Source organism: Schistocerca cancellata, chromosome 3, assembly GCF_023864275.1.
Source record: "Schistocerca cancellata isolate TAMUIC-IGC-003103 chromosome 3, iqSchCanc2.1, whole genome shotgun sequence".
Taxonomy (NCBI): Eukaryota; Metazoa; Arthropoda; class Insecta; order Orthoptera; family Acrididae; genus Schistocerca; species Schistocerca cancellata.
This window is the reverse complement of record NC_064628.1, coordinates 75,802,713-75,830,707: the sequence shown is the minus strand read 5'-3', so window position 1 is coordinate 75,830,707 and position 27,995 is coordinate 75,802,713. Positions and strand designations below refer to the sequence as shown.

At 41.4% G+C, this 27,995-nt stretch overlaps 1 protein-coding gene across 1 annotated transcript in view; it reads right to left on the bottom strand.

Annotated features, from left to right (window-relative positions):
• LOC126177029 (cuticle protein 38-like) overlaps positions 1 to 27,995 on the bottom strand; it is a 55,674-nt gene that overhangs the window by 10,487 nt on the left and 17,192 nt on the right. The window contains exon 3 of the mRNA XM_049924260.1: positions 20,099 to 20,134. Coding sequence (XP_049780217.1) covers positions 20,105 to 20,134 — 30 coding nt within the window. The 3' untranslated portion in view covers positions 20,099 to 20,104. The remainder of the gene's footprint in view (positions 1 to 20,098; positions 20,135 to 27,995) is intronic.

Genomic DNA, 27,995 nt, shown 5'->3' with positions numbered 1-27,995 from the left:
GTGGTCATAAGTCCCCTAGAACTTAGAACTACTTAAACCTAACTAACCTAAGGACAGCACACAACACCCAGCCATCACGAGGCAGAGAAAATCCCTGACCCCGCCGGGAATCGAAACCGGGAACCCGGGCGTGGGAAGCGAGAACGCTACCGCACGACCACGAGATGCGGGCAGGGACGAATGGAGACGTGTCGTCTTCAGCGATGAGAGTCGCTTCTGCCTTGGTGCCAATGATGGTCGTATGCGTGTTTGGCGCCGTGCAGGTGAGCGCCACAATCAGGACTGCATACGACCGAGGCACACAGGGCCAACACCCGGCATCATGGTGTGGGGAGCGATCTCCTACGCTGGCCGTACACCACTGGTGATCGTCGAGGGGACACTGAATAGTGCACGGTACATCCAAACCGTCATCGAACCCATCGTTCTACCATTCCTAGACCGGCAAGGGAACTTGCTGTTCCAACAGGACAATGCACGTCCGCATGTATCCCGTGCCACCCAACGTGCTCTAGAAGGTGTAAGTCAACTACCCTGGCCAGCAAGATCTTCGGATCTGTCCCCCATTGAGCATGTTTGGGACTGGATGAAGCGTCGTCTCACGCGGTCTGCACGTCCAGCACGAACGCTGGTCCAACTGAGGCGCCAGCTGGAAATGGCATGGCAAGCCGTTCCACAGGACTACATCCAGCATCTCTACGATCGTCTCCATGGGAGAATAGCAGCCTGCATTGCTGCGAAAGGTGGATATACACTGTACTAGTGCCGACATTGTGCATGCTCTGTTGCCTGTGTCTATGTGCCTGTGGTTCTGTCAGTGTGATCATGTGATGTATCTGACCCAAGGAATGTGTCAATAAAGTTTCCCCTTCCTGGGACAATGAATTCACGGTGTTCTTATTTCAATTTCCAGGAGTGTAGACCCTATTGGTGCTCTCTGTTTCCAAAGAAATGTGCATCCTAGGAACAAACAATGGTCAGCTTGTTAGCGGACGTTAGTCAACTATCTTACCTTAGCGATTGGTGATCAAATGGTTCAAATGGCTCTGTGCACTATGGGACTCAAGTGCTGAGGTCATTAGTCCCCTTGAACTTAGAACTAGGTAAACCTAACTAACCTAAGGACATCACAAACATCCATGCCCGAGGCAGGATTCGAACCTGCGACCGTAGCGGTCTTGCGGTTCCAGACTGCAGCGCCTTTAACCGCACGGCCACTTCGGCCGGCGATTGGTGATCTCTTACTGTATACATTTCTGTAGGTTGTTGATAAAAGGACTGCAATGTACGTTCGCATCTACATCGCCCACTTCAGACGAGAAATTCTTCTAAGTGGTTTAGCTCACCGTTTCTCATTCTCCCCTGGGGAGAAAAAAATCTCCATATTTACAACGGGGAACTATACGTGTCCGAACATTAATTTCGAAGCGTAGTGGGAGGTGACAGAGGGAGATTATCCACGGGATAACCCTTCTCTTTATTGATTATGTTCGCTTTTCGGGGATTCCTACGTGCCCATGGCCCATCTGCATGTTTCTGGCGTCCCGATAATGTGATTTTCGGGACTCATTGCCGAGCTGGTGGTGGCTATTTTTCCATGTGGCGCGTCTGCTCTATTAGCTTAATTGAACGAGGCGCCAGGCATTGTGTCGCAGAAAGGAGTTTTGTTTGCTTAACTTTCGTGCATTTATATTTCGCATTAAGTTTTGCGTTGTACTGAATAGTGAGTAACACACGTTAAGTCACCATGTAATAGAGAGGCTTTATGGTAACACTACTTCAGTCAGCAATTAGCAGAGCGGCCATATGTTGGATAAATTTGACTTATTGCAGCGCTCAAGTTTAGAGAGAAGAGAATCTAGGAGAAACAACGGTGAAGATTTTGTGCCAAACGCAGGTGTCCATTCCCATTATGTGAAGATGTCAAACTGCTAGCCATCTGTCGCTGGTAAAACTGAAATAATGCGGCTCTTAGGAGACTTAAAATTTAGATCGGTGGTTACTGAGTGTATTTATGTAGTAACCCAGTGGGAGGTTAGGAAAATGTTTGGGTGGTATAAGGAATAAGAGTTTTATAGTTTTTTCTTTTCATGTGTCTGCCATTTCCATTGATGCAGTTTAATTTTGTTTGCTTTTCTTGCTTGGGTGGGCAAGTGACTAAGACACTGGACCATGGCAGTAGATAATAAGTCTCTGCTACGACCTTTTGGGAGACAGTGCTTGTTCAGGTCTCTCACTATCATGTGAAAAGGTTTATGCTATTCACCTGAGGTACAGGTGCCAGTGTGTGAGATAATATATATATTTCTTGTCGATTTCCCAAGCCATTTAATATACAGTAGGTACGCCAAGATTAACCATGTCTATGGGTCACTTCATTGTCTACGTAAAACATCTGGCACGTTTTCAGTACCTATAGACAATGAAGGAACCCATAGACATGATTAATCTTGGCATATCTATTACATATTAAACGGCTTTGGAAATCGACAACCACTTGTGAAATGAGTGCGTATCATCCTAAGTTTGCAGCTATTGTTGTTGTTTTTTGTTATTAATATAACTAAATAAGTAATTTTACTGTTATTACCAGAAGGGGATGTTTTGGTTCAAATGGCTCTCAGAACTATGGGACTTAAAATCTGAGGTCAACAGTCCCCTAGAACTTAGAACTACTTAAACCTAACTAACCTAAACACATCACACACATCCATGCCCGAGGCAGGATTCGAACCTGTGACCGTAGCGATCTCGCGGTTCCAGACTGAAGCGCCTAGAAGCGCTCGGCGACACCGGCCGGCGGGATGCATGGTCGAGGGTCTTTGCTAGATAGTGTCATGTCCATTCTAGGTAGTGTAAGGTGAACTGTCGATACTTGGTGGAGATTTCGACTGTAAATTTAAAGAGCCCAGAGTGGTGTAAACAGTCATAGAGGCACAGCTGTTCCCAAAGTACGGACCAGGCAGACATAAGCAAGTGCTGAGCCAGCCGATTCTCCTGGAGAACGCAGACAGGTAGTCTGTACTCATCGCGGCAGCTCAGACGCGTCTCCTTCCCGTGTCTGCCAGCTTACCTCTGCCAAGGACGTCGACGTCAGCAACTCGTCCGCATCGTCTGACAACAGCAGGTCGATGAACCACTTTCGCTGCCAGCAGATGCAAGCGCCAAACCAAAACAAATCCTTACTGCCGCTTTCTCATGAAATGGGTGTTTTGTGTGTAGTATTAGTAGACCACAATATTATACCACCTGGGAGAGACGCCGCTTCGGTCGGCTCGTGTGTTTGTTTACGTGTGCTCCTGAAACCTATTAGACTAAGAAGGGGAGGCCACGACGTTTGGAACGCGAATTTCATTCAAACTTCGTACACTCGTAGTACTCCATTAGGACAACAAAATGTCTAAGCAGTAGCGCGTATTTCTCAAGCGTTGTTGAGAAAATCGCAAGATAATTTCGGTCGTCAGATATAGTCAAATATATACATCTGTGCGTGGCCATTTTTACCACGAAGCGCCGGCAGCCAAGTGGCAGGAGCGCCGTGAGCCCGTGGTAAGCGTGAGCAGCTGCGGAACGAGAGGTCGTTGATTCAAGTCTTCCCTCGAGTGAAAAGTTTAATTTACGGTAAGTCAGCGTGTTTGGCCAGAGGGTTAGCTGCCCTCTGTAATAAAAAAACTGAGCTAATGAAAAAAAAAATGCCGGCACCGTAGCTCAGCGTGTTCGGTCAGACGGTTAGCTCCGTCTGTAAAAAAAAAAAAAAAAAAAAAAAAAAACTGAGTTAATCGATCAACAACGAACTTAAACGGATGTCTTACGACGTCCGCCCCGAGCAGATGCAACGAACAAAATCGAACAAAATGAGATTAAAAGAAAAGAAAAAAAGTGATTACCGTTAAAGCCTCGTAATCGCTGGGTCGCTGAATCGAGTCCCACTCCTCAGCTTTGTTTTATTTGTAACACAGTCATTTTCCTTACTATTTATATTACAATTGATGTAATGGGAAAAATACGTGTAATCGGCTGAACTTTTATTAAATTTACAATGTTATTTGGCAGCCTACAAATTTTTATTGTCACAAATAATATAATATTCGTAACTACAATCTAGTAAACGACCAAGCGCATAAAGTGACACTGAAAATGTATGCTTGTCCGTGTCTTCAAAATTGTTCGTATTTAATCGAAAGAGAACGAGAAATTGCTTCTCGTGAAGACGCTATTAAAATACACTCGATACTGCATGATCAATGATCAGCGACAATATTTAAGGAAATGCTGCGTTATGCATGGTTTGCTTCCAAATTATCGGCTGAAAGAGAGGTTTTTGAAAATGTTAACGAGGTTTGTTTTTCCACCGAAAACCTCAAAAGACCGTGCGTGTGAGGAAACATAGCATTTATTCAATGCAGCTGGTGCCGTTTAACTTTGTTCTTCATGTTTTTACGAAAAATACGATCCCACAACTTGTATTTGTAATGTCGAAAGCGCCGATTAATTGTACATCTTTCGAAGCCGTCTGTGCCGGTTAAAACTTGGAGGTAACAAGTCGTTTCGGGCTCCTTCCAGGTATAAGCGATTTCTCAAATCATGGACAAGCATACATTTTCAGTATCACTTTATGCTTTTGGCCGTTTAATATTCGGTAGCTATGAATAGTATATTATTTGTGATAATAAAAATTTGTAGACTGCCAAATAACATTGTAAATTTAATAAAAGTTCATCTGATTACACGTATTTTCCCATTACATCAATTGTAATACAAATAGTAAAGAAAATGACTGTGTTAGAAATTAAAAAAAAACTGACGACCGGGACTCGATCCAGCGACCCAGCGATTACGGGGCTTTAACGCTAACCACTTTTTTAAAAAAAATCGCGTTTCGTTCGTCTTCGTTCTTTGTATCTGCTAGGAGCGGATGTCGCAAGACGCCCGTTTCAGTTCGTCGTTGATCCATTAACTCAGTTTTTTTTTTTATTACAGATGGAAGCTAAGCCTCTGAACGAACATGCTGAGTTACCGTGCGGGCTACCTCTCGGCTGCCGGCGCTTCATGCTAAAAATGGCCACGCACTTGACGACCGAAATTATCTTGCGATTTTCTCAATAACGCTTCAGAAATACGCGCTACTGCTTACACATTTTGTTGTCCTCGTGGAGTACTACGAGTGTACGAAGTTTGCAGTAAATCCGCGTTCCACACGTCGTGGCCTCCCCTTGTAAGCTCTGCTGTTTCAACAGCCAGGCAACTTGCGCGGGAAGCTATTCGGACTTCCACATTGTGCACGACAGTCGAAAATATTGATGTAGTTTTTGCTTCCTGTAACGCTACTGCGTATTTCCGGCCACTGGAGGCCAAGTGCAGTAATATCGTGTTTGGGTAGTACCCGTGTAGTATACGACGGAGAGCCTTACCTACCAGACATATAGTTGTCACTTTTGTGTTGTTCTTCAGTGCCACCATTGTTTCATTTTTAGGCTCTGTTTCAACGACCGTGAAAGCGGAATGTAAAAAATAGTTGATGCATTGTCATTTGCTGTCAACAACCACTTAAAGGAACTTGCACCTGTAGTTATGAACATAAAGTGTTACACCTCTTAAAGTTCTCAGTACTTTTCCTTGACTATTTTGCTAGACTTGTTGTATATCTTAAGGGGCTCCGGAAAGGCTCAAAATCATGAAAAGTTCAATTTTTACTTTTTTGCGTTTTCTGAATCTGCAGACTATTACCTTTTAATAGATGTATAATTTATTCAATTCCGAAGACTACAACTATTTTTAATTTTTTTTTTTTTGAAATGTGTTCTACATGGGCGTGACTCACTGTGGCGCTGTTAAACTGCTGTCAAATGGTGTTATTATTAACGTCCGTGTTCATCAGGTACATAATGGAGGTGATAAAACCTATTTTCAGAGACTTAGCAGCACCTGAACTGTTGAAAAAGTGTATTCACGGAAAAACTCAAAACCCCCAATGAAAGTGTAAATAGTGTTATATGGTCGAGAATCCCAAAGACTGTATTTGTTGGAATAGAAACACTTCACTTTGGTGTGTATGATGCTGTTGCGACTTTCATTGATGGCAACATTGTAAGGTGCAAGGTATTTAGAAATATGGGAATGAAGATAGGTTCTAACATGGTACGAACGATGCTTGCTTTAGACAAGCAACGCCTTCGGGCTGCAGACAGGGCTGTAAAGAATCTAGAAATACAAGCAAGAGTAAATAGGAGGAGGAACAAGAGGAAGCTGGAGGAAGAGTTTGCAGAGGATGAAGATAATCCATCCTATGGACCTGGAATGCACTAAAAAGTTAATCCAATCTTTGTCGCTCGATTCCCCAAACTTTTATTTTCTCATACTAATTACATGTTTTCTAAGGATCTTCCAAACATATTTGTTTCAAACTTTCAGTAAATGTTACACAGTACCTTCTGCATAATTTAACACAGCCTTTTTCCAAAAAACTGTATATTTTTGAATATATAAATAAAAAATTGCAAAAAAATGTTGTGAATTTTCATTACAATTGAAAAAAAATCATCTTTAATAACTGAACTAAAATTTTGTAAAATCCCTGTGTTAAGTTGTAGCCCATATTCCAATAAATAATCTGTAAAAAGTTCAACTTCCTACCTCAAATACTTTGTGAGGAAAGATGTAATTTATAAGCGTTATTTTAACATTGCAAGTATAAGGCGTTCCGGAGCCCCTTAAGCAAACATTTGTACGAGTTTCCATAGTTCTAGGTATCAAAATTCAAAACATGATTAATAATTAGTTAACAGAAATTAATTTTTATGTATGGAATATAGTCTCTTTTAGGTACCATTTTCTCAAAAAGACCGAGGGTGGTTTGAAAAGTTCTCGGACTCACCACGAGAGGTCAGAGCTAGCGCAACGATTTGTTCACGTGATATTCTTTGGACTATTGTGAGACCTGAGTTCCTCATGGCGTATACAACTTTCAAATAACTTCCGGGAATTCAGCCAGGTAACACTTTCAGCGACCGCCGATATTTCGGCGGGAGAACACCCCGCCATTTTCAAGGCAAACTGCAACGGACAGGCGCCGTACATGCAAATTTAATACCTCGGTTCTCGGACCGAGAACCGAGGTATTAAATTTGCATGTACGGCGCCTGTCCGTTGCAGTTTGCCTTGAAAATGGCGGGGTGTTCTCCCGCCGAAATATCGGCGGTCGCTGAAAGTGTTACTTGGCTGAATTCCCGGAAGTTATTTGAAAACTTTGGACTATTGTCTGTAAACACGTGCCACGTCAGTGCCTTGGAAGGGAGCTGTGGCGGTGACGTGCCTCTGTTGTTGTTCCCGCGTTGTGATTTGCAAAGATGGAAAAAATCGAGAATCGAGCAGTGATCAAGTACTTCGTGAAGAAAGGTATGAAAGCAAAGGACATTCATGCTGATTTCTAGAATACGCTGGGTGACTCTGCTCCTTATAATGTAATACAGTAAAAATAGTTGTGACTCTTTTTCTTTACTATCAGTGTAATGTAATAGAATGAATATGAGCCGTGACTTATATAAAAAATAAACACACATTAATGCAATTGCTCAGCGTAAAAGAGAAACAACTGATTTAGGAATATTATGAACAATGCAATATGTTGTTTAATTTAGCCCGACGCCTAGAAGCACTCATTATACTAGCTCAGTTCTCAGGGGTTACGGAATTATAAATACTCATTTGTTTACCTGTTAAAACACCACAAATATTCCTCAATATATGCCTAGTCTAAGTCAAGTTAAAAGTCGTATGCTTATAGCACCAGAGAATATTTCACCAGTCTGTTCACTGCACAACAATAAATTCCGTAACTCAAAAGCGTGGTTTCGTCTTGATTCCAAATGTAAGATAACACGCGTAGCTTTTTCGAATGAAATCTTATACCAAAACTGGAATCCTGTGACCAGGCCTTCCTGCCTGGGATGTTATCTCGCAACTTTAAGAAAATATGAAAGCGAATCTTATTAAATTATTTGTAGCGGCCGCTAGGCCCGTAGAATTTGACAGATAGGTTTAGTTTTCTAACTGGAGGCATGTCTCAACGATGAACTAAAAGAAAGTTATTAATAATTTTGTAAAATGGCGCCTAACAACTAAGAATTTCTTTTGAGGCCCTTGTCTGCTTTAGACAAGCAAGGTTTAGGTTTAAAAATGATTTCAACTCGGACACAATTTTTAAGTCACAAACAACTCTATTTTCAGTTTTGTTAATAACTTAGATTGGCTGATATAGCAACATGAACCTTCGTTAAACGCTCCTTACGGTTCGCGTCCAGATCATAAGCCAAGCAGAAGAATAGTAATGACAAAAGAGGTCGGAGTTCAAACACAGAATCTCAATTCCACGGAACAGGCATACATTGTAGCATAATATATTGTTCCTTAAACTCTCAAGTTACTCATACAATACTTATCGTAATAACATGTAATCTATACATTTTACATTCATGTCCACCCATGAGAAACGGTACATCCTTCATATTCAACTGTTGCCAAGTGGCCAAATTAATTTACAAATGAATTTAAATTTGGTCGGGAGAGCTTAGATGATCCGCACAGTGGTCGGCCAAGATCTCACTACTCCAGAAGTTATCCAAAAGTGCACAAAATAGTCATGGCGGACCGTCAACTGAAAGTGCGTGAAATTGCTCACGCTTGCCAGCTGTGATCTGGAAGGGTATATAACATAACAACTGAAGAATCAGAAACGAAAAAATTATCTGCAAGATGGGTGCCGTAACTCTTGAAGCGCGTCCGCACACCTGTGCCGTCTCCGTGACAAAATTACACGAACTAAGGTATGAATTGTTGCCTCACCCTCATTATTCACTTGACATGGCTCCGTCACGAGAAACTGCAAATTTTTCCTGATAGACGAAGATTCAGTTCAAAAGAAGAACTGATAGTCGGAGTTTACTATTTTGCAGTCCAGAAGGAATCTCATTTTCGAGATGGGGATCAAGGCACTGGAACATCGTTGAACCAACTGCATTAATCTACAAGGAGGCTACATTGAAAAATAAAAAAAGTTTCGGTGATGTAAGTACGTTTTTTTCTGTTCCGTTCAGAGAACTTTTCAAACCATCATCGTATAAACGTTGTTTTGTAAAACTTTGCTTGTGGTTTGTGTGGTATATTCTTGAGAAGTGTGGGAAGAATTACGTCTTTAGCACAAACAGACCATCTCTCACAATATTTGATGTTTGACAAAAAGTTATTTTAAAATTTTGTATTATTTTTCTCTCACGTACCTGAAGTATGAACTTTAGAAATGTAGGCAAATAAATTACTGCAATGCCGATATTCCAACAGGTGCACACAGCCATTATCAAGGCTAAACTGCAGCAAGTAAGCATTGTGCAAGGGAATTCGAAACCTCAGTTTGCATAGCAGTTCTGTAGAGATAGCACACACACACACACACACACACACACACACACACACACACACACAGCGTAAACACCATAGGTAACCGACGTCAGACGTGTTATAGACTGTAAAATTAATACACAATGCGAGAAGTAGCAGTAACTCTGTCCCTGTGTTTTTTGTCAAGGGAGAGAGCAGGACTCCAAGAAAATTTTAAGGACAATCCCACATCTCTATTTATAAGAGCACATGCCTATTTAATTTCAATTGCTTCTAGGTGATGATAATACCAATGTGGTACAGAAGTCTACGGCCTTTTTGCCTTACACGGGCGACAATTCCAACACGATTGGACGTATTTGGTGTCGATATGACGGGAAATGTGTTTTTCGTCCACCATCTAAAATCAGGGTCCTTTCAGGTTCCGTAAAAGATTATATTGGTTTGCGTAATAAGGGTGTCTATCATATTCCTTACAGTTATGGCATATCATGTATTGGTCAGATTATCAGATCTGTGGAGGATCTGTGTATTGAACGTGTCACACAGACACGTAAAATAGCCGAGGACATCTGCTGTTGCAGAAAATTATCTTGATACCTGCTATTCTATGGAATATAACGACTCAGACATTCTGGCACGTATTTTCAGTTATTGGGACAGTGTTATTAAGGAAGCAGTAGAAATGAAATAGGCAAGTGACGTTATAAATAGAGAAGGAGGTTCTTGCTTAAATTATGCATGGAATCCTGATCGCACCCTTGTCAAAACACGGAGGGTCAGAGTTAATGGTACCTTACCTTTTGCATATTACATTTCACAATCGGTCATCTTTGGTGATGTGGTGGGACCAACTTTATAGTGTGTGTGTGTGTGTGTGTGTGTGTGTGTGTGTTTTATCTTTCTGGAATCTCTCTGAGAACCGAGATTTCAGATTTCCCTGTTCAACGCTTACGTATAGGAGTTTTGCCCCGAAAATGACAGTGTGTGCACCTGTCTATAGATCGTCAGTTGTCGACGACGTCACCCAACTGCAATCGCTCTTGTTGTTTAAACATTGTAAAAGCCAGGAGAAACTGAGGTTTCATACTGTGTATCGTCTAAAATATTGTTCGAAATCTCATTATTGTATCTCTTACTGTTTTTGAGAAAACGATTACTAAATAGCCAAAAAAGTAGTTTCAGCAGTATTCATTTAAATAAATGTTGTTATGATATTCGTTTCCACAGAACATTCCAATTTTCTTTAAAGTTGTTTCTTGAGTCTTTCCTCCTTTGAACCAACCTCTGCTGCTTACTGTTCATCAATCTGGTTAAGAGCTTCTCTACTGTTCGTTCCTGACTTCATTGCAAGTTCATAGAAAATTTTTGTCCTGTTTATGTCACCACTACTGAAGCACAAACTGTATCACACACTGCAATTTTCATAGCTTTTACTTCAGCAAACACAATTTTTGGGAGACATTTCCATATACAGTTGTTGAAGCGTTGTTCAAGATCTGGAACCAATCGTGAAGGCACGTTTCCAACAACTCACCAACACTCAGTCCCTTATACGCAGTGTTTATTATCTGAATCACAAAATAAGGAAGTGAATTATTGCGCTGGCACACTTCACCAGCAACAGCAGCCCGTTGAACACCACACCAAGATACACTTCCTTTAGAGCACAACATCATTACTTCCAATGGCATTACCATAAAGTATTTGCAACAATTCTCTTTGTGTGTAAACGTGCCAGCCCCACTAAATCCCTCGTTCTCACTGAAGTTTTGCCCACTTAGTACTGACTTCAGTTTTAGTAGTCTTGTTACCGTCCATTTTTAGACGTGCACTACACACTCCAGTTTTACAATTTCAGTTCGATCACCATAGAGCTTCACTCATTGATCTTGGTGTAAGCCGTAAAGTAACCATCAAAGAGACATAGTTAATAACACATGCTACGTTCATGTACTGATCTTTAGAAAATTCCTATAGCACCTTGTACGTCCACTAGACACAACATTGTTTTTGTCACATATATGATTAGGCACTTTTATTTGAAAAATTGGATGATGGTCAGGTACATGTAATTCTTGTTGAATTAGATTCTTGTTGAATTAGATTGATTGCAAACTTTACACCTAACAAACAGCTTGCTAACAATCCAAAAGTAACAATTTTGTCCTTTACTGTGAATAAAAAAGCTGCAACAGAACAATATTTAGAGCTAGTATTATTACTTACAAACGTAGAAAAAATATCTGTACAAATAATAACATAAACCCTATTTACAGAATAGAGTTCCACAGTAGCCCTTTTACATTTTCACTCAAATGACAAAGCTTGTTTCTCTATGTGACTGCTGGAGAAGCAAGGTGACGTGGAACTGTATCTTGCAACACATTTGTATTCCTATTTTCATTACCTTAACTAGTTGCTGCGTGTTCTCGTGCTCTCTTGTACATATTACCAACAAATTTTCGTTTAGGAAACACTTTCTTGAAATGTGCCATCATGAAGGACAGAATATATCCACACAGAAAACATAGCCCACCTCTGTTTAGAAGCTAAAGAAGAACACATAAACGCCATATTAAAACACGTTCACGCCATATTCAAACAAGTGCACGCCTAGATGCGCAAAACAGCTTAGCTGTGGTGTCACCGCCAGACACCACACTTGCTACGTGGTGGCCTTTAAATCGGCCGCGGTCCGTAAGTATAGGTCGGACCCGCGTGTCGCCACTATCAGTGATTGCAGACCGAGCGCCGCCACACGGCAGGTCTAGAGAGACTTCCTAGCACTCGCCCCAGTTGTACAGCTGACTTTGCTAGCGATGGTTCACTGACAAATTACGCTCTCCTTTGCCGAGACGATAGTTAGCATAGCCTTCAGCTACGTCATTTGCTACAACCTAGCAAGGCGCCATTACCAGTTACTATTGATGCTGTAAAACATGTACCGTCAAGAGCGATATTCACCAATTATGGATTAAAGTTAAGTATTCCAGAAGCTACGTACGTTTTTTACTAGTCTCATTCCGTGTCCTGTTCCAGACCTCACGCCAGCCTGCGTGAGCTTAAACGCGTGCCTTTCGGCTTCCTCCTAGTGGATTGGCTGTCTTGCCAGTCCACAACATTAGCCACACGTACAACATACAAAACAAAATTCCTCGCTTTAATGTACCTCAAAAATTGGCGGAAATTATCCACTTGAAAGGAAGACGCGTTGCAAATGGGTGACTTAAAGGATCTGCTCAGGAGTACCTTGATATTTTAAGATGTCCTATAATCCTGAACCTTCTTCTTGTCAGGGTTTTCCACAAATGCCTTTCCTCTCCTCATTCCTTATCTTATCAGTCAACATAACTTTCAACATTCGTCTGTAACGCCGCACTTCAAATGCTTCGATTCTCTTCTGTTCCGACTTTCGCACAGTCCATGTTTCACTACCATACAATGCTGTACTCCTAACGTACGTTGTCAGAAACTTGATCCTGAAATTAAGGCCTACGTTTGATACTAGTAGACTTCTCTTGGCGAGGATTACCCTTTTTGTCAGTGATAGTCTGCTCTTTATGTCCTCCTTTATCCTTTCATCAAAGGTTATTTTGCTGCCTAGCTAGCAGAATTCCGTAACTTATCTACACCTTGGCTATCAATCTAGATGTTAAGATTTCGCTGTTCTCGTTCCTTCTTCTCATTACTTTCGTCTTCCTTCGTTTTGCTATCAGTCCATGTTCTATACTCATTAGACTGTTCATTCCATTCAGCAGGTCACGTAATTCTTCTTCACTTTCACTGAGGATAGCAATGTCATCTGTGGAACGTATCATTGATATCCCTTCACCCTGAATTTCAATTCCATCCCTGAACTTTTCATTTATTTTCATTGTTGCTTCTTCTATCTATAGATTGAACAGTAAAGGCGAAAGACTGCATCCCTGTCTTGCACCCTTTTTAATACGAGCACTTCGTTCTTGGCATTGTTATTCCCTCTTGGCTCTTGTACCTGTTGTATACTACCCGTCTCTTCTTACAGCTTAACCCTATTTTGCCTATTTTTCTCAGTGTTTCCAACGTCTTGCGCCATTTTACATTCTCAAACACTTTTTACAGGTCGACAAATATTATGAAGTGTCTTATTTTTCTTTAGTCTTGCTTCCATATTATGAAGGTGTCTTATTTTTCTTTAGTCTTGCTTCCATTACCAACCTCAACGTCACATCTGCCTCTCTGATGCCTTTGCCTTTCCTAACCCAAACTTATGGTCATCTGACACATCCTCAGTTTTATTTTCCAGTCTGCTTGGATGCATGAGCTGTTAAGTTCGTTGTGTGATAATTCTCACACTGTCCGCCTTTGCAGTCTTCGGAATTGTGTGAATGATATGTTTCTGAAAGTCGGGTGGTATATCGCCAGACTCGTACATACTACGCACCAACGTGAATAGTCGTTTTGTTGCGACATCCCTCAATGATTTTAGAACGTCTGATGGAATGTTATCTATCCCCATTGCCTTATTTGATCTTAAGACTTTCAAAGCTCTTTTAAATTCTGATTATAATGCTGGATCCCCTATTTCTTCTAATTCGACTCCCGTTTCTTCTTTTGTCACATCAACGTAATCTTTCTACCTACTGCTCTGTCCTCTGCATTTAGCAATGGAAATCCCAAAGCACTCTTAATGTTATCACCCTTGCTCTTAATTTCACCGAAGGTTGTTTTGATTTTCCTATGTGTTGAGTCAGTCCTTCCGAGATTCATTTGTTTTTTCTTTATTTCTTCACATTTGTTCATGCAACCTTTTCGTCTTAGCTTCGCTGCACTTCCTATCTGTTTCATTCCTCAGCAACTTGTATTTCTGTATTCCTGAACTACCCTGAACATTTTTGTACTTACTTCTTTCATCGATCTGGTGAAATATTTCCTCACCCACGGATTCTTCCCGGTTACCGTCTTTGTGCCTATATAATTCTCTTTCCAAAATCTGTGATTGCCTTTCTTGGAGATGGCCATTCCTCTGCCACTGCACTGCCTAGAAACCTATTCCTTATTCTCGCAGCCCGATGTTACTTTTTCCTACCTTCTTTATAAATTTCTGGTACTTCTTTTTCAGGAACAAATCTATCTTAAATTGTGTTCAGTAATGGTGTACGGGAGCAGCTACCTCTCAAGTGAGGCGAGGGCACAGTTATGTTACATACTACGAACCTGTCCTGCAAGTACGAAGAGAAATTCGCTTTGTCGGTGCAATACATAAATTATATAATTATCTTAATTGCGGTTGAATTAATTCCATTTGCACAACTTCAGTTGTCGCTATCTATTCAGATCAGTTCCTTCTCCTCCTATTTCCGCTCTACAGCAAAAATAGACCAAAGATCACAAGCGGTTCGAAACGTTGATGTTTGAACTGTCGTGTCGGAAGTGTTCCTTTCCCATATGCTTTCATCTTTCGCATTCATTACATCCTCCCCCGTTGACAAAATTAGAAATCAGTGAACAAACCTGAGGAAAAGTAGTTCTATGAGCACTCCATTTACAGGATCCTCATCTTATTTCGACCTTGGTCAGCATCTCTAAGGTGATTTTAGTGGGATGGTGTTTCTTGAACGTTGCTCTAACCACTCCTCTCGAGCTGTTGGCTCTTACGATATTGCCGGCCGCGGTGGCCGTGCGGTTCTAGGCGCCTCAGTCCGGAACCGCGGGACTGCTACGATCGCAGGTTCGAATCCTGCCTCGGGCATGGATGTGTGTGATCTCCTTAGGTTAGTTAGGTTTAAGTAGTTCTAAGTTCTAGGGACTGATGACCTAAGATGTTAAGTCCCATAGTGCTCAGAGCCATTTGAACCATATTTTTCTTACGATATTAGGAATAAACAAGATTTCTGAACACTTGCAATATCTAATGTTTTCGACGCTCAGAACCTACAGCGCTTGAGGGGAAGGCCGTAATGTAGCATGTGGGAATGGTGTCTCATTAATGTGTTCTCTCTTGGAATGAATGTGGAATTTGCGTCTAAGGAGAAATAGACCTGGCGTGGCTCCTGAGAAATTATAGTTGGTCTTCTTTCACCGGCTTTGGAGCAGCAATGTTCAATTCTTTAGTGCCAGACTGAGATTCGGATTCCCCATGAGGCTCGAGTATTGTTATGGAAGAAAAGTGACAGCCTGGCTTCTTACGACGACCGCAACTTGTTTCTGCAGAGGATGTCGCCGCGACCTTCGTAACTCTCTGGACTTTGTTTCTGGTTAGCCATTCACTTCATGAACTGTGTCATCATCAGCCACAAAATCTACCCGTTCATTCTATCAATACCTGCTTCACGGATAGTGAAAACGATAATAACCTGTATTCCACATCCTCAAGCAGCAGAGAAAATGTGCGATGTAGACTTTCTCACAACATAGGTACTCATTGCTAAGAAGGGATCCTGAGTTCCTACAGGATTGGCACCAGTACAGAAATAAGAGCAGCGACATCTGCATCAACAGCAACAGAAAGAAAAGAAGTAGAAATATCAACAGCATTAGCAGTTACAACTGGTACAAAACCAGCAACAATATGCAGCTGCGGTATCAATCATTCACTTGCTTCAACATGCCTAACGAGAACTAGTAACACTACAACACACTACATCAATGTTTGGTCCAGTATTTATTTTACGTAGTTCTTTGCCGTGAACGTAATTATCGTCACAGTTCGCTGATGTACGAGCGATTACAATACTGTGGCAGTAAACTTGTTTAGAAAGGGTTTGATAAATTTTGTAAATAGTCACGCTAACAATGTTACAAAATCAAAGATACAGTCTTAGTGGTGAAAGAACCTAGGGACTACGAGAGGGTCGAGCAAAGCGTCTCAGGTTAGCTGTGAAAGAGGTTGGACACTATGGGACGACGAGGAACGCGTGCGCAAGTAAGTGTACAGCCCGCGGCGTGGTGGCAGTATGTGAAGCTAGACTCTGTAGATGTGAAGATCATGCAGTGCCTGGGCTACAGTACAATGTTAATTAAAAATAAAGCTTCAAGTAAATTACTAAGGGAAGAATACTACGTGGCAAGAAGACGTTAAAAATATTTCGCAAAAGGTAAATGGGCCTTTGTCCCCTTATCGATTTTGACTGTCGTGTTTCGGCATTGACTTATTACCTTGCTGCTAAGTGTTTGTTTTGGTTTGTAGATTAAAGGGACTAAACAGCAAGGTTATCAGTCGCCTCTAAGTGTAATGTCGTTCATACTTAATAATAATATTCCTTTTGGCAATGAATTTTGATCATTTGGCAAGACTGCTTAGTTAAACACAAAAAAATGGTTCAAATGGCTCTGAGCACTATGGGACTCAACATCTTAGGTCATAAGTCCCCTAGAAATTAGAACTACTTAAACCTAACTAACCTAAGGACATCACACACACCCATGCCCGAGGCAGGATTCGAACCTGCGACCGTAGCAGTCCCGTGGTTCCGGACTGCAGCGCCAGAACCGCTAGACCACCGCGGCCGGCAGTTAAACACAGTAACAGTGAACATGTTTATGAATCATTACGGCATCGTGGTCGGAATACATCAACCAGTTCCGGTTTGTAATGTTTCTACAGTGTTGAATATAACACTTAAGCCTATTTTACATGACGTCATTGGGTTGCGCCAGTCGTTCCGTGGAATGAGCTGCACGCCAGTGATTTCATATATGACTGTAGGCACGGCGACACCAGTATACACCTAAGTTTCGCCGTTTTATGGGTCCCAGAGTCGTGTCTGAAATGAAAATTTTGGCAGCTTATGCGTGGAATCGCTACATAAGAAAAAAATAAGAAACTTGTTTCGATTCGTGACTGGATGAAGAAAAGACGTCAGCTCGGTTGCTCAGCATCTTTGCTGAAATAATTTATAACGTAGGATCCAAGAAGTTATTTTAATTATCTTAGAATGTCACTAGAACTTTTCACGTTTCTTGTAAATAGTCAATTATGCGATATGGAATAAAGGTACTGTAATACATGTAGCACTGTCCTCAGAACTGAAATTACGTATCGTTTTGCTTGCATTACAATCGAGAACACACGGCATGCTATGCGATACGGTTTTAGTTGGTGATGCCGCTATTTCATTAACACCAATAATTATTAACATTAATAGTAATAATTATAAGCATTAGCAACAATAATTATTTGAAGCAGGCCGCATTAAGAATAAAATGGTTTGCAAACTACTCTCTTGAAGATAGGTCTGCACAGTGGAAATATTTCAAAATTGAAACATATGTGAATGGGGAGCACTGCAGCGACGTTTTAAATAGATGAATATTGAATAAAGACTGCTGCTTCATAAATTTGTATAGCCTTCCCACCTGTCAACAATATTCCTTAACAAAGATTTGGCCAACTCGAACGATGGTATTTTAGTCTTGTAGACGAGAGCATTGCCACAGCTAGAATTACACTTGCTTGTATTTTTCTTAATTCAGTTGTATATGTGCTCCTAACTCAATAAATTTTGCCCTGCAGCTCAGATATTGTCGAACCATCTACTCGTATGTTATGATCGCACATCACGGTCTCTGCGGCAGCAATTTGTTGCTTATTTTTGTAATCAGCATCACTGAAATCGCACAAACACCTATGCAAAGCATAGATATCCAAAAAGCGAACATAGTTCTCCGTTCCTCACTTCATATTTCAGTTTCTCTACACCCTACAAACACACCTAACCTAAAAGCTCATGCAACTAGTGTCGCCAAAGTTGGAATACGACGAAAGTGTTTAGTTTCACCAACGAGTTACGCAAACGCGCTACGCGCATGAGCAGTGGCCGGTAACGCAGTTGCCTGCAACCTTGTGTCGTCGAGTAGACTAGGCTTTACTGAGTACCTAAATTTGCTAATACCACGCGTATTCAGCTATACTCTGCGTATATAGTGAATGTTGGCGCCTACCTACATATAGTTAATTATTATGGACGTTCCAATATAGCCTAACGCAATCGATACCGAAAATATTGTCCCCTCAATAATTAATGTTTCCCTAATCTACTTTTTCATAATCAGTTAGAATTTCAACTAACGAATCAAAATCAATCTTTACAATTACAAATGTCTATATCCATTCGTTATTCTGTTATTAAAATTAGGTACATTTAGGCACGGTCAGTCGGAAGGATACCGAAGAGTGTTTGGAGTTTTCAAGTTGAGACAATTTTTGATGCCGTTTTGCTAATCATTACAAGGCGAGTCAAATAACTGCACCTCACTTACCATAATATATTGTCCCTCTGTATGCCCATCACCATCGACATTATTCCCTAAACTCTTAACAGTACTACCGTCCCCTTTTATCGTCAGCGTTTTCCGCTTATTGTTCTGTACCTTGCAAGTGTACCAATTCGTTATCGTTCTTTTGGGGCAACACACCTCAAACATTTGGTAATATTCCTTTCCACTGTTTTCACATTATATTCCAGAGGAACAATCTACGAAATTTCTTCCTGAAATTGTCTGCTACGTTCTATATCAGTACATTTCCTTCAGATTTCATTCTCAAGTGACTGATATTCCAGTATTCCTTCTATTCCTTATGAATAACTTATTTCCTTGCTTCATTGTTATTAAAATTTTGCTATTACTCTGTTAGAGTTCGTCCATTCCACTTCACTTGAACTGCTTATTGACCTACTCATTGGTACAGCCTACAAACGCACACATTCCTTCCTCAGTTCTCCAGTATCCCACATATTCGCACAATGATTGCTCCTGATTAACCTCCTGAGTTATCTCCTACTCTTCATCGTTATCAAATTTTGAAGCTAGTCTGTATCAGCATGTGTTTATGCCTTAGACGCAGACATCTGTCTCATCGTGAAGTAATCAATGTGATATCTCTCCTTGTTCCTAAACCTTCTTGAAGTAGTCCTCCTTCTATTGTGAAATTAGAACAGTTGATTCCCTTTTACTAGTTGAAATTTATTGCATAACTCATGGAAATTTTCTCCTCTCTCATCCCTGCTAATGCGTACATATTCTTCAGCAACTTATTCTCCTATTCTGTCTCCTATTAAAGCCTCGCAATACACAACTGTAATAGGCTTTTCATCTGGATTTACACACCTAATTACCTGTTCGATGACGCTATACATTTATATTCCTATATAATTTTGTTTTGAAGATATAAACGTAGGACTCGTTATCTTTTGGTTAATAGCGAAAGACGTAGACCCTAGACGAGTGAAATACATTCAGTTTAAAAACACGAGTTAACTCATCTTATCAGCGTAAAATCCTTAAGGCATCACAAGGTAGAATACAAATCGTATAGTTCATTGATCTCTGAGTTACTACAGTGCCACCCCCTTACTTTCATAGCACTGACTGAAATTTAGTCTGTATAGCAAATCAAATGTGACAGTCAGTTATCATAATAAATGAAAATGTTTCGTATTACTTTATATATAAACCATATTCTTTGATGTTGCCTATAATCTAAGTAATATCTTCTGGAATACTCTCTCGTGTTAAGTTAATTTTAACACTGACAGAAGAGGCCTTTAATACATATTCACAAATATATGGCTGAAGAAGTGATACTTCAGGAATAAATCAGTAGCAACGCGGAACACAAGAATAAGGAAAAAAAATTATATACATTGAAAGATGGTTTATTTCAATGGAAAAACGTGCAAGTATCGCCATGTCATAAAATCGATGGAAACTGTAGCAGACGGACATTTCAGCCCAGCAGAGCAGCTTTGGCGTGAAGGTGGGCGGCGGCCGCGAGGGCTCCGGGGGCGGCGTAAGCCACGGGGGCGGCGACGGCGGGAGCGGCCAGCACAGCGGCGCCGTTGATGATGGCGTCGCGGGCCCTCGTCTGGGCGACGGCGGTCAGGTGGGCGGCTTTGTTCACAGCCACGTCAGGGGTGTCCAGCAGGTAGCCGTCAGAGCGGACGGCGATGGGTGCGGGGCCGTAGGCGGCGTATCCAGGGTGGACGGGGGCGGCGACCACTGCGGGGGCGGCGTAGGCGGCCGGCGCTACCACTGCAGCGGGGGCGGCTCCCAGGTAGCCGGGGGTGGCCACTGCCACTGCCAGGACGGCGCTCAGGACGATCTGGCAATAAAGTGAACTCATATTAATCTGAATGAACACTGATTTTGTGTGTTGACGAATTTTTATTGATTTTGGGTGAATGTTGGGTGGTGAACGCTGTAAGTAATGTGTTTTTGCATAAAATACAGTAATAGCGTTCTTATGAATCCCTACCTCGCACTACATTTGCTATTGTCTGATTGCAAGTTCGACGAAATGCACCTTTGATGAACCCTGTCAACTTCTACCTTACATAGAAACAGGTAAGTTTCTGTAATTTCTTTTTCTTTCACAGAACTTCAGTCAGCCTATAGTACAATGAAATTTCTCATGTTTTCCTCCTGACTGAAGATGTATGACGTTATCTTCGTTGCTGTTCCTACAATAGGAAGAGGGTGTTGATGACAAACATCTCCAGAAAGCTGTATAAATGAGACATTACTGACCAGCTATACAACGGAGATACGCGTAAATGAGAAACGACTTCTCCTTACTACGCCCAGTACTTTATTAACTACGATAAAGCCTTACGATCCACAGTTATGTTCCTCACTTGCCTCTTACGCGTCACCATCGCTGTTTTTACAAATTCTCTCATAAACATTCTCCTTTCCAGAATGAAGTTTTCACTCTGCATGGGATTGTGGGCTGACATGAAACCTGGCAGATTACAACTGTGTGGGACCGAGACTCGAACTCGAGACCTTTGCCTGTCGCGGGCAAGTGCTCTACCAACTGTCCTACCCAAGCGCGACTTACGACCCGGCGTCACAGCTGTACTTCCGCCAGTACATCGTCTCCTACCTTCCAAACTTCACAGAAGGCAAAGGTCCCGAGTTCGAGTCACGGTCCGGCACACATTTTTAATCTGCCAGGAAGTTTCAGGCAATCGTCTTGTCATTACTGGTTGTGTCTTATCCTTGGTCTTCAGTCCTGAGACTAGTTTCATGCCGCTCTCCATGCTACTCTATCCTGTGCAAGCTGCTTCATCTCCCAGTACGTACTGCAGCCTACGTCCTTTTGAATCTGCTTAGTGTATTCATCTCTTGGTCTCCCTCTACGATTTTTACCCTCCGCGCTGCCCTCCAATACTAAATTGATGATCCCTTGATGCCTCAGAACATGTCCTACCAACCGATCCCTTCTTCTAGTCAAGATGTGCCACAAACTCCTCTTCTCCCCAATTCTATTCAATACCTCCTCATTAGTTATGTGATCTACCCATCTAATCTTCAGCATTTTTCTGTAGCACCGCATTTCGAAAGCTTCTATTCTCTTCTTGTCCAAACTATTTATCGTCCACCTTTCACTTCCATACATGGCCACACTTCATACAAATACCTTCAGAAACGACTTCCTGATACTTAAATCTATACTCGATATTAACAAATTTCTCTTCTTCAGAAACGCTTTCCTTGCCATTGCCAGTCTACATATCCTCTCTACTTCGTCCATCATCTGTTATTTTGCTCCCCAAATAGCAAAACTGCTTTACTACTTTGTCTCATTCCCTAATCTCATTCCCTCAGCATCACCCGAGTTAACTCGACTACATTCCATTATCATCGTTTTGCTTTTGTTGATATTCATCTTGCATCCTCCTTTCAAGACACTGTCCATTCCGTTCAACTGCTCTTCCAAGTCCTTTGCTGTCTCTAACAGAATTACAGTGTCATCGGCCAACCTATGTCTTATCCAGTCATGTTAATTTGTCATTAATAAATGTGTCTGCAAACTCTACTGCGAAATTACTTCATAAATCAGCCATCTCATTCTTCATCACTTCAATTGAGTCGTATTAAAAGTAGTGACCCTAGCGCAGGACAGTAATTTTCATATGTTTTGTTGATGAACAACAACTACTACCACATACGCACTGTTTAACAGCGGTTGAAAAGTAATGGATATGGGCTGCGTTGTATGAATTTTTATAGACACATACAGTCAAATAGCTACAGAGCCTCTTCAGTTTAGCGACCAACTACTAAAATAAGAGGCTTATATCTCATACACGTATATACACGTATTCTATAATATAAATAATATACGCTGAACGTTTTCGTATGGGAAACGTTAGTACTTTAGGACTTCCGCGTTTTGTGCTAAATTATTCAGGTACTACTGGTCCAGAGAACTCACAACAGTGAACGAAACCAACCCCAATAGAAAAAGTGGTCACATGCTGTGAGAGCTGTCTGTACCTACCAGAGTGTTCATGGTAGTCTGTGGCTGCTGCTGCTGTTGCTGCTGCTGAAATGTGTCTCTGCGCAGGCGGCTGCCGCCTTTTATACAGCGCTGACACACACAACAGTGTGTGACGTGCGTGACGACTGACAGCGCGGTATCCGGCAGCCATGGCGGTCCTCCTTGGGCGTGGCCCTGCAGTAGAGGCTTTTGTCGTGTTTGGCAGTCGGTTCCGCACAATCAATAGTTGTCATCTAACTCACCGGCCTCTTCCAATATGAGATTATGTGGTGAGAGTTCCAGCTGCATGAACGATGACGTACTCATAGCCGTCACTGGTAAATACGAGGTGTGTTCAAAAAGTATCGGGAATTTAAATTTTTTGGAAATAATTTTATTTATTCGTCTACATTAACGTTATTTCGTTCATACTACTTCGCAGCTTATACTATCTCACCTTCCTATCCCCGAAACACTTCTGAAACTTGATCTTTTGCATAGCAGTTAGCTCTTTCAAAGATTCACTTTTAAGGGGAGGTTTACTATCTTTTGGATCAAAAAATCGATTTTTAATTGCATTTTTGGATCCATGGAAGTGTTTAAAACCCATCCCTGGAAAGGTTTTTCCGAATACGGAACTTAAATGTTTGTTATTCGCGGTTGAACAAAAAAATGCACCTGCCTGAAATCGGATTTTTTTCACGCACGTTTTTTTTTTCTTTCGGAGGACGAGTTATAGTACCAGTGCTTGGGAGGAAACACAAAAATTTAAATGAAAGTTTGAACGCGTGTGGGTGTAAGTTATCCCCCAAGCATTTTCATTCTGGTGCGAAGACTGTGGAGATTACGATTTTCCTGGCAATGAGCGGCTTCTACGAAGGGTATTCTGCAATTCTGAAGACCATGGCAACTATGGACGTCACCCTGGGACTCTATTTGACGCAGTTCGCCAAGCATTCGGACGACCACCGGATTCAAGCGGCCGATAACAGGTTTTCACCGGCCGTACGAGCGGCTGTGGAGCAGCGCAGGATGGCCCAGATCGAGCAGAACGCCCTATATGAGGAAGAGGAAGGACTTGTTCATGGACCCGAAATAGCAGACTGAACGTAAGTTGCATAATACTACATTTATATGTCGTCAAAACTTCAAACGCGTTTTTCTCGAAATGACCCTTTTTTATCGCGCGGTACGGTAACTTCAAATCTACTGAACTCATTCTCATGATTCTTTGTTTCCGACGAAGCTAACTAAATTGTCTAGGAGGTGTACCACTTTTATTCCGATCCATGAACTATAAATGTTTTTACTTGGCCGACGAAGTCGAAAACTCGATGAAGAAAACCCTATTTTTAAAATGGCCGCAATTTTGATTCCTATGGTCCAAATAACTTACGCGAGGTAAAACTGCCAAAGAATCTTATATACTTCTCTAACGTGAACTCAATTTTGATTTCAGACGAGTCGGCTGACCTGTGACAAACCGCGCATGGAGGTTTACATCGAAATTTAGTTTCGTTCCGACGGCACTTCCGCCTTTGCTCTTCAACCTTTCCGGTTGAAACAATTCCAGTTTGTAGAGGAAACATCAAACATTTTGACCAAACTTGTCATTAATATTTATAACACATGCCGAGAAAAGTATTCTCAAAGAACATGCTTTTTCTGGCCAAAGGTAGTCAACCTCCCCGTATTCTCATCTAGGCTCGGGAAACAACGGCCCTTTAAGGTTCTTCTTATTTTAGGATACAGAAAAAGTCTCACTCGGCCATATATGTGAATATGAGATGCGGCATCAATACAGTGTTATTGTTCGCCGAAAATTCATAAGCAAGCAATGAAGTATCAGACGGTTCTTTATCGTGTTGCACAAGCCAAGAAATGTTTTGCCACCAATCCGATCTTTTGTTTTCGGATTGCTTTCCGCAAACGGCGTTGAACTTGTAGGTAGTATTCCTTACTGATCATACGATCTTTCGGTAAGAACTCGTGATGCATTACACCGGTAAAATCGAAGAACTAGTGAGCAGAAGCTTCGCTTTCAACCGCACTTGCCAAGCATTTTCGGTCTTGGCGATCCAGAATGCCTCCACTGGGATTGTTGGGCCTTATTTTTTACGTCAAACCTATACACTCATGTTTCATCACCTGTTAATGATACGTTACAGTACTTCTGCATCGTAGTGGATTTCATTTAGGGACTCCTAAGCAACTTCCATTTACCGCTGTTTTGGCTCGAAATTCAACACACTTTGGCACAGATTTTGCTACCACACGTTTCATGTCGAACACACCCGAAAAGATGTTATAGGATGAGCCTATTGATATTCAGACATCATCAGCAACTTCTGTGATTGTGATTCGTCGATCGTTCTTAATCATTCCTTTCACTTTCCACATGTTTTCGTCTGTAGTTGATGGGCTGGGGCATCCAGAACTTTCGTCATCTTCTTGTACTTCAAGGGCCACTTGGAAACGTTTACACCACTAGTAAACCTTTATTTTACCCACAGCAGACTTTCAAAAGTAATATTCAACATTTATGAAACTTCGTTAGAATTAATTCCATTTCATAGCAAAATTTAATGCAAATTCTCTTACCCACTTTTAAAACAAATCAGTAATCGCCACTCGTAACTAAACACGTGTAACCTTCCTGAAAACTGAAAACGGCTACCAGTGTACACGTACGTTTCAGACATTTTTAGCAAAACAACAACGAAAAACTGCGCGAATCGGACTGATACAACCAGCGAAATTAGAATACTCCCTACTCTTTTTGAACACACCTCGTATGTATAGTTGTTCCATTTAACAACATCGACGAATAATAGCATTACTTGTATTTTCTCTCCATCAGCATTTCTAAATTCAGATAATCATCTGCGTTGACTGTGTATGTGTCACCAAGTGATTTATAAAATCAAATTAACATCACATATTGATATGCTACATTCGAGATTACACTGCAAAATCAATTCCAGATACTTCACGGAAACATTTCTTATTTTACATACGGAATATTTTCAGTATTTTCTATATGTGCAGCTAGACCCCTCACGAATACAAGCCGAATGTTTAAAACATACTGGACGTAGAACAGTGGAAAATTGTGTGTATCCTCAAATTATTCTATAAAAGTAAAGAAATCCTTGGGTCATTCGGTTCGGTGATTACCATTTCAGCTACTTTACGATTAGAAGTCCAACCTTTTCCTTTTCAACTTGATAGTAATTTCGACTTCTGAGAAAAGGTATGTCCTGTTAATGGAAGCGCCAGATATTAACGGCCCCGAATATGTATCATATTCGATGCACAACAATAACGAGATGAAATGGAAGACCTGAAGTGTTGAAACTGCCGAAAATGCTAACAGCTTTATCCATCCCTGTGGTAATGCCTCCTCTTTCAATTGTAAATTAATGAGGGATGCCTTGGTGTGAGTACTGTTCGGACCTATGTCCGTTGGACGTTCATAACAATGGTTTTTGCTTTAGATAAACGTACCCATGATGGTGAACAATAATGACATATCTATAGAGTCGCAAAATGTAAAATTATTTTAATTTATATCATCACATAGTTGCAATGTATTTAAGGAGAAGTGGTGGCTAAAGTCTCCAACCATAGTATTTTGCACCAATATCCTGAGTTAAATTCGTAACTTCTCACCGGTATGTTAGGGGGAGCCGTGGAACATAAAACTGTAGTGGTAAATAGAGACTGGAGTGTTGTTGTTGCTGCGGTCTTCAGTCCAAGCACAGGTTTTGATGCAGCTCTCCACGCTACTCTATCCTGTGCAAGCTTCTTCATCTCCGAGTAACTAATGCTACCTACATCCTTCCGAAACTGCTTAGTGTATTCATCTCTTGGCCTCCCTCCACGATTTTTACCCTTCACGCTTCCCTCTAATACTAAATTGGTGATCCCTTGATGTCTCAGAACGTGTCTTCTTATAGTCAAGTTGTGCCACAAAGTCCTCCCCAGTTCTATTCAATACCTCCTCATTAGTTACGTGATCTACCCATCGTATCTTTAGAATTTTTCTGTAGCACCACATTTCGATAGCTTCTATTCTCTTCTTGTCTAAATTGTTTATCGTCCACGTTTCACTTCAATACATGGCTATACTCCATAGAAATAGTTACAGAAAAGACTTCCTGACACTTAAATCAACACCCGATTTTATCAAATTTCTCTTCTTCAGAAATTCTTTCCTTCCCATCGGCAGTCTACATTTTCTATCCTCTCTACTTTGACCATCATCAGCTATTTTGCTGCCCAAACAGCAAAACTCATCTACTACTCCAAGTGACTCATTTAATAACCTAATTCCCTCGACATCATCTGATTTAATTCGACTACATTCCATTATTCTTGTATTGCTTTCGTTGATGCCCTTCCAAGTCCTTTGCTCTCTCTGGCAGAATTACTGTTGTGTCCTGCGCACTAGTCTAATATAGGGCTCCTAGGAAACCTGCTCCCTCGGATCTCTAGACAACAAGTCAAGCAAATCGTATTATTGGATTTTATTACAGTAAATAAATGACAATTCTTAACTTTTGTGAAATTTACAATGACTATCACAAGCAAAGGGAAACATGAAACATAAGCAATCTCTTCAGTAAATACAAGTCCTAATACGAGGTGCATTCAAGTTCTAAGGCCTCCGATTTTTTTCTCCTTACTGGAAAGAGACAGAAACATGTGCATTGTTTAAAAATGAGGCCGCGTTCATTTTCAATACGTCCCAGAGATGGCAGCACCGTACGGCAGATGGAATTTTACCTCCAGCGGCGAGAATGACAACTGTTTTAAATACTTAAAATGGCGACGTTTTCCTTACTTGAACAGCGTGCAATCATTTGTTTTCTGAATTTGCGTGGTGTGAAACCAATTGAAATTCATCGACAGTTGAAGGAGACATGTGGTGATGGAGTTATGGATGTGTCGAAAGTGCGTTCGTGGGTGCGACAGTTTAATGAAGGCAGAACATCGTGTGACAACAAACCAAAACAACCTCGGGCTCGCACAAGCCGGTCTGACGACATGATCGAGAAAGTGGAGAGAATTGTTTTGGGGGATCGCCGAATGCCTGTTGAACAGATCGCCTCCAGAGTTGGCATTTCTGTGGGTTCTGTGCACGCAATCCTACATGACGACCTGAAAATGCGAAAAGTGTCATCCAGGTGGGTGCCACGAATGCTGACGGACGACCGCATGGCTGCCCGTGTGGCATGTTGCCAAGCAATGTTGACGCGCAACGACAGCATGAATGGGACTTTCTTTTCGTCGGTTGTGACAATGGATGAGACGTGGATGCCATTTTTCAATCCAGAAACAAACCGCCAGT